Source organism: Triticum dicoccoides, chromosome 7B (genome assembly GCF_002162155.2).
Source record: "Triticum dicoccoides isolate Atlit2015 ecotype Zavitan chromosome 7B, WEW_v2.0, whole genome shotgun sequence".
NCBI classification, from domain to species: Eukaryota; Viridiplantae; Streptophyta; class Magnoliopsida; order Poales; family Poaceae; genus Triticum; species Triticum dicoccoides.
This window is the reverse complement of record NC_041393.1, coordinates 207,038,138-207,045,652: the sequence shown is the minus strand read 5'-3', so window position 1 is coordinate 207,045,652 and position 7,515 is coordinate 207,038,138. Positions and strand designations below refer to the sequence as shown.

At 50.4% G+C, this 7,515-nt stretch overlaps 1 protein-coding gene across 1 annotated transcript; it reads left to right on the top strand.

Moving 5' to 3' along the window:
* Positions 1–12: 12 nt before the first annotated feature.
* On the top strand, positions 13–5,431 carry LOC119337902 (squamosa promoter-binding-like protein 15). Its single transcript, XM_037610145.1, has 11 exons — positions 13–275; positions 371–1,130; positions 1,346–1,539; positions 1,624–2,474; positions 2,587–2,661; positions 2,760–2,867; positions 2,954–3,071; positions 3,180–3,315; positions 3,398–3,542; positions 3,639–4,259; positions 4,350–5,431. Exons 2-11 carry the CDS (start codon positions 415–417, stop codon positions 4,779–4,781), a joined length of 3,396 nt encoding a protein of 1,131 aa, XP_037466042.1. The 5' UTR covers positions 13–275; positions 371–414; the 3' UTR covers positions 4,782–5,431.
* Positions 5,432–7,515: the final 2,084 nt, after the last annotated feature.

The window sequence follows — 7,515 nt, the reverse complement described above, 5'->3', positions numbered from 1 at the left end:
CAACCCGAACCCCGTGCGCTGCTGCGCTCGCCCTCCCCTCCCACCCGTCTCTTCGTCTCGGCTCGATTCGTTCCCCCACTCGGTCTTCGTCTCCCTTCCCCCCATCCCTCACCCCTCTCGCCAGCGCCGCGCTCTCGCGTTCCGGCCGCCGTTTCCACCATTTCTCCGGGGTGCTTGCCTTCTCCCGCTCCTGTTTTCTCTACGGGGGCGAGATGAGGTGAGGCGGGCGGCTCGGTTTTCTTGCGGGACTTCGCCGAGCTTCCGTGCGCGCAAAGGTAACTAACTAGCCAACTGCTCCAATCGAATCTCCAGCCCCCGCTCGTCGGCGATCGTCGGTTTTGATCCGTGTTGTGGCGCTGGACTCGTGCAGATCCGAGGGGAGAAGCGGGCGTGGGAACCGCAGGACCGCGGGTGATGCAGAGGGAGGTGGGGCCGCAGGTGGCCTCCCCGCTGTACCTGCACCAGATCCAGCCGCTGCCTCCCCATGCGGCGGCGGCGGCCAGGAAGCGCGGGAGCCCGTGGCCCGCCGTGGAGCCGCCGGAGAACGCCGCGATGGGGGCCGGCGCCGCGGCCGGAGGGAACTGGAACCCCAGCATGTGGGACTGGGACAGCCGCGCCTTCACCGCCAGGCCGTCCTCCGACGCGCTCCGCCTCGGCGGCGGGCTGAACCACCACCACCATCACCACCACCAGCAACAGGCGCAGCCGCCGCCGGCGACGGCTGCCGAGGTGCAGCGGCAGGGGGGCGGGGGTGCCGGTGACCTGAGCCTTCAGCTGACCTTGCGGGAGGAGGCATCGATGGCGATGGATGTGAGCCCGACAACTACCTTGTCTTCTTCGCCTTCTCCGCCTGCACGGGCGTCACAGGAGCAGGCTGTTAGGCCTAGCAAGAGGGTTCGGTCTGGATCGCCCGGAACTGCTTCTGGAGGAGGTGGCGGTGGCGGTGGCGGTGGCGGAGGGAGCGCTAGCGGAGGCGGCAGCTATCCCATGTGCCAGGTGGATGATTGCCGCGCGGATCTGACCAGCGCCAAGGATTACCACCGGAGGCACAAGGTGTGTGAGATCCACAGCAAGACAACCAAGGCGGTAGTTGGCAACCAGATGCAGCGCTTCTGCCAGCAGTGTAGTAGGTAATGATCGTGCCTGCAAACTTCCCCCCAAATTTTTTGTGGCATGATTCTTTGCTATGATGCCACTTTTAGGGATTTATGTCTATGATGCCACCAGTTGCTCTAGTGTGTGTATTGGGCCAGGGAAATGGTTTCTCTTTCCAATGTTTATGACCTCCATGTAGGCTGAAAGCATTTTAGTTACTAAAAGTTGGTTCTTCTGGTCAATCATTTAGATTTCATCCGCTCTCGGAGTTCGATGAGGGTAAGAGGAGTTGCAGGCGAAGGCTTGCTGGACACAACCGACGGCGGAGGAAAACCCAGCCAACAGATGTTGCTTCACAATTGCTGCTTCCTGAAAACCAAGAAAATGCAGCAAATAGGACACAAGATATTGTCAATCTGATCACTGTTATTGCACGCTTGCAAGGTACTTGATCCCCTACTGAACTTGATACTCTTCCACTTGTTGATTTAAACCTGATTACTATTTTTCCTGTCTCTGCATTGAAAGGTGGTAATGTTGGTAAACTGCCCAGCATCCCTCCGATACCGGATAAAGATAATCTGGTCCAAATCATAAGCAAAATAAACTCAATCAATAATGCAAACTCCCTGGCAAAGTCTCCTCCGTCAGAAGCCATTGATTTGAATGCCTCGCAGGGGCAACAACAAGATTCTTCTGTCCAAAATGCAACAAAGGTGATCGACAAGCAGACTGCGCCATCAACCATGGATCTGCTGACAGTTCTATCTGGTGCTCTTGGGACATCAACCCCCGAGACCAATACATCCCAGTCCCAGGGGAGCAGTGATAGCAGTGGTAATAACAAGAGCAAGAGTCATTCAACAGAGCCAGCATGTGTTGTAAATTCCCATGAGAAATCTATTCGACCTTTTCCCGCAGCTGGTATGATAAGGAGTAGCAGCACCCATGGAAGTCCACCTGAAGTATATAAGCAGCCAGACCGAGATACCCATCCGTACTTGTCGCTGCAATTGTTTGGTAACAATGAGGACATTCCTGTGAAAATGGACACTGCAAATAAGTACTTGTCTTCCGAGAGCAGTAATCCTATGGACGAGAGGTCTCCTTCATCCTCTCCACCTGTAACACACACATTTTTCCCCACCCGTTCAGTAAATGAAGGCATTAGGCATCCTCGTATTGCTGACTATGGAGAAGATGGTGCAACAGTTGAGAACAGTACCACTCGGGCATGGTGTGCGCCACCGCTTGAGCTTTTCAAGGATTCAGAACGGCCAACGGAAAATGGGTCACCACCAAACCCCACATACCAGTCATGTTATGCTTCAACATCTGGTTCAGACCATTCTACATCAACATCAAATTCAGATGGACAGGTAATTTATATCGAAGCTTGCTGTTTCAGTTGATTGTGTCACAAGCCAAGGTGTCATTTATTATTTTAGATGCGCTTTCAACCTAATTTGTGCACAATTTTCCATTTTGTAGGACCGTACTGGAAAGATTATATTCAAGCTCTTTGGCAAGGAACCTGGCTCAATCCCTGGGAACCTTCGTGATGAGGTATGGCCACGAAACTGTGCCAACATGGTAACTGGAAGGCACTCTTCCAGTGCATTTCACTCACCATATAATTGAAATGTTTCTCCTTCCTTGCTTAGGTTGTAAATTGGCTGAAACACAGCCCCACTGAAATGGAGGGTTACATTCGCCCTGGTTGCCTTGTACTATCCATGTATCTGTCAATGCCAACTATTGCATGGGATGAAGTAAGTCTGCTGCTACACTAGCAAAAACGAATGCATGCAATAGAATTGTTGCAAATTTATCTAACATCGTATGATTTTCAATGTAGCTTGAAGAAAATTTCCTCCAGCGAGTAAACTCGTTAGTTCAGGCTTCTGATTTGGATTTCTGGAGAAAAGGGAGGTTTTTAGTTCGAAGCGACAACCAGTTGGTGTCGTACAAAGATGGTATACATAACTACTATTTGTGTGTTAATTTTCTTCTCTATTCCTGTTCACTCTTCGATGGGCTTTGACTATGAATTCATTTTGGTTGATATCAAATTTGTATTCCAGGAATGACCCGCCTCTCAAAATCATGGAGAACATGGAATACCCCTGAGTTGACCCTTGTGACACCAATTGCTGTTGTTGGTGGGAGAAAGACCTCCCTCGTTCTTAAGGGCCGTAATCTAACAATCCCGGGCACCCAGTAAGTTCCCTGTTGTAAAATAGTTTTGTTTGTGGGTATTGTAATTATTTCCTGCTTGACCATTGACTCTGAATCTATGCAGGATCCACTGCACCAGCGCCGGGAAGTATATATCAAAAGAGGTACTATGTTCAGCGTATCCAGGTACTATATATGATGATTCAGGAGTTGAGACCTTTGACTTACCGGGAGAACCAAGTCTTACTCTTGGGCGTTGCTTTATTGAGGTTTGTACTTTGTACCTCGGTTGCTCTAGATATGTAAAGATTTACTCTAGTTAGCACTAGGAAGGTGATTACAACTTTGAATGTTCATACGTGCAGGTTGAGAACAGGTTCAGAGGAAACAGCTTCCCTGTTATTTTTGCGAATAAAAGCATCTGTCAGGAGTTAAGAAACCTTGAAGATGAACTTGAAGACTCGCGGTTTCCGGATGTCTCTCCAGATGATCAGGTCCATGATGCTAGGCGGCTAAAGCCAAGGGATCAAGTTCTGCATTTTCTTAATGAACTTGGCTGGCTCTTTCAGAAGGCTGCTGCATGCACACCTTCCACCAAATCAGATGTTTCTGATTCAGAGTTGATTCAGTTCTCTACTGCACGGTTCAGACACCTTCTGTTGTTTTCAAATGAGCGGGACTGGTGCTCCCTCACTAAAACACTACTCGAAATTCTTTCCAAGAGAAGTATGGTTAGTGAGGAGCTATCACATGAGACTCTGGAGATGCTCTCCGAGATTCATCTTCTGAACAGGGCAGTGAAAAGGAAGAGTAGCCACATGGTGCATTTGCTTGTGCATTTTGTTGTAATTTGCCCTGACAATTCCAAACTGTACCCTTTCCTTCCAAATTATCCCGGCCCTGGTGGTTTGACTCCATTACATCTAGCTGCATCCATTGATGATGCAGAGGATATAGTTGATGCGTTGACAGATGATCCTCAACAGGTAAGCCCTGTATAATTTAACCTCTCTTTATCATAGTTATTTCTTAGTATTTCGCATTGATAACTCTTCTGTTTTTTGTTATTACTGCAGATTGGTTTGAGCTGCTGGCACTCCGTGCTAGACGATGAAGGGCTATCTCCTGAGCTGTATGCTAAGTTCAGGAACAACGGCTCATACAATGAACTTGTCACACGAAAGCTTGTGGACAGGAAGAATAGCCAGGTTACCATTGTGCTCAACAAAGGTGAAATTCATATGGATCAACCAGGGAATGTTGGTGTGAATAATGCATCTGGGATCCAAGCATTGGAAGTAAGATCCTGCAACCAGTGCGCCATTTTGGAGTCTGGCTTGCTAAGACGCCCTATGCGTTCTCGAGGATTGCTGGCTCGCCCCTATATCCATTCAATGCTTGCCATAGCAGCAGTGTGTGTCTGTGTCTGTGTATTCATGCGAGCTTTGCTGCGGTTTAATTCTGGTAGGTCCTTCAAGTGGGAGAGGTTGGATTTCGGTCCTACATAGACATTGGAGGATACCTTATTACTTAGCCGTGTGATGTTATTAAGGAACTACCTTACAAGAACCAGAAGGTGTGGAACCAGATCGCTTTTAACTGCTCCACTTTCCATGGAACTCTGTCCATGGTTATGGATGGTGAAATGTAATATTTGCATGGATAAAACCTTGCCGGAAAGAAGTGTTGATATGTGGCGATAATCAGCAGCCAGCTTCTAAGGGGAGATTGAGAATCAAGAAAAAGGGGATTGGAGAACCCTGCCAAAAGATAAACTTGGGCAGGGTTGGCACATAGTAGTTTTGTGATGAGGGAGGAAGGTACCAAGAGCTTGTCAATGCCAAGAGCAATAAGACAGAGGCAACAATAGTTCTGTGGTTAATCAGTAAGTAACCCATGATTTCTTTTTGCTGGTGTAAGTGTGAATCTGCTGTTTCATGTATCATAAGATGGTATTTATTTATCTTGGTCTTTGTTCTTACTAAATCTTTTTTGTGTATCAAATACAGTCCTACTGTTTTGTCTTGTGTTTTAGACGGTAGCAGGGGGAAGTATAAATGGTCGATAGTGTCAGTAGCTAAATAGGAATGAGGCAGATTTACATGTGTATCCGGATCTATTGGTTTATTCGATTACCATCACAACTCTGGAGTTCTCATCCTGTTTTGATAGAAAGCCTGGGTATCTATCTTTCTTTTTCTGCATGCATTTCCTTGTCCTTGATAAATAAGTACTCCCTCCGTCCCAAAATAAGTGTCTTGAGCTTAGTACAAATTTGTACTAGAGTTAGTACAAAGTTGAGACATTTATTTTGGGACGGAGGGAGTACAATAAAATGCCCGTTATGCTGATTCGCTTCCGTGTTTGATGTAAAAAGTCTAGTTGTGCTGTGTTATCCTTGCGGGCGCGGGGGCCTCGTGATGCGAATGAGATGCCGGAGCTTTTCCGGATCGCGCCGTGTGTGGATCGCGAGCGGACACGCCGGCCAGATTCTGCCGAAGTTGGCACGCCCCGGGCAGAAGCCGGACCCAGACGCGTGATCTGCACAGCTCGCCCGGTAGGAAACGATGCCTTTCCCTCCTGGGGGCGCATATGGGCGTTCCACGGCCCGTGTCGAGCGGCCGATGGCTTTCGCCCCTCCCCCTTTGCCCATCCCACATGGCTATCGGATTGGACGCTTGCTTCCCAGCCACACACACATGCAGCCACGATCGATCGGTGCCAACCCATCTCTCGCCTACAGCGACGGCACGCAGGGGCGCCGTACCCGCCCTCCCGCGTCCTCATCGATTCGCTCCGCCAGCCTTGATCGGCCGCTTTACCTACGTACGGCATCTAGTGGCGATCTAGCTGCTACTGGCACAGCAGGAGCATGTGAGCGCCCCTCTTTCCAGCCAGTTGCTTGCTTCTCTCGCCCACGCTCACCGTTCGCTGTGCCCGTGTCGATCGGCAGGCGGCGGCGGACGGTGCCGATCGCGCGCGCCTAACAAGATGGACCACGCTGTTGCGTGTGGCCATGAGCGGCACACTGGCGGTCGATCGCGAGCAGTGCGTCACGGGTAGAGGTTAGGGACTTGTGGCGTGTAGCTTTTCGGAGCACAAGTGGCCGGCTTCTCTGTCCCGTTCCGGGAGCCGGTGATGTGCAACGGAAGGAAGCGAACGTTCGGCCACACGCGACGGAAGCACCCCGTCACGGCGGGTGGAGCGTACGTTCACGTCCGCGGCCCGCCGGCTGAGAGGATGAGCACGACATAAGGTTTTTGAGCCAGTTTGCTACATAAAACGATCGAATAGAAAACATCTGCAATTTGAAACGGGATCTCCTGCAGCTGGTTCTATACAATGTTTTACCTGGAATATCACTCAATAAATACGTAGCCTAAAAAAATAGATTGTAGGGTCAACTACATTTTTTTATAGTGTAGCGTAAAAGCGCAAATCTTAGTGACTCGCACTAGGCTGCTCGCACGTCAACTGTAGCGTCAGCTACTCCACCCGTTAGCGCCTTTTCTACGCCATGACATGACCCCTACCACCACCATGACCCCCGTTACATGTGATCGATTCTTCGGCTGACTGCATGTGATACGATGGGCCTAAATGATTGCACGATCCATCAGGTGGCCCAGGGAGAAGGAAGACACGTACGATCCTCGCCGCTGCTAGCTACAGTGGCGGCTAGCCTGGGCAGACGGACGTAGCCGATCGACCCCCCTCCGCCTCCGGACAAGATAAGATGGCCTGGGTGGGTCACTGGGCGTGGCGATCAGGGACACGGGTGACCGGCCCTCGCCCGCAGCGGCAGGGCGGACGGACGACCAAGACGTGAACATCATCATACGTCTATCCACCCGGGAGAGCCGGAAAGCATCGAGGGAAACAGTCGTTGCGCGACAGCTGCGGCCGGCTGATCGCGAGCGGGGACGTGAACTGCTCTGCTTGATGGACGAGGCCGTGAGCGCGATGAGTGTCCGCGGCCGTGGGCGCCGACAGATCGATCCATCTTACACCTTGGCACACCTTTCGTAGGATGGATGGCTGGGCGGCTGGCATCAACAGTGCGCGCCGATTGACTGAAAACACGACCAACTGAACCACCACATCAGAAGACTAAACAATTCTGACAATTTTTTATAATAAAAAGTTCTGAAAGAAAAAAAAAGAGTGAAATCATAGGCGCACGCTTACAGTTCTTCTGGTAAGATTTTCTGTTACACTGCAGGTACGATCTTTTGAGCCCAG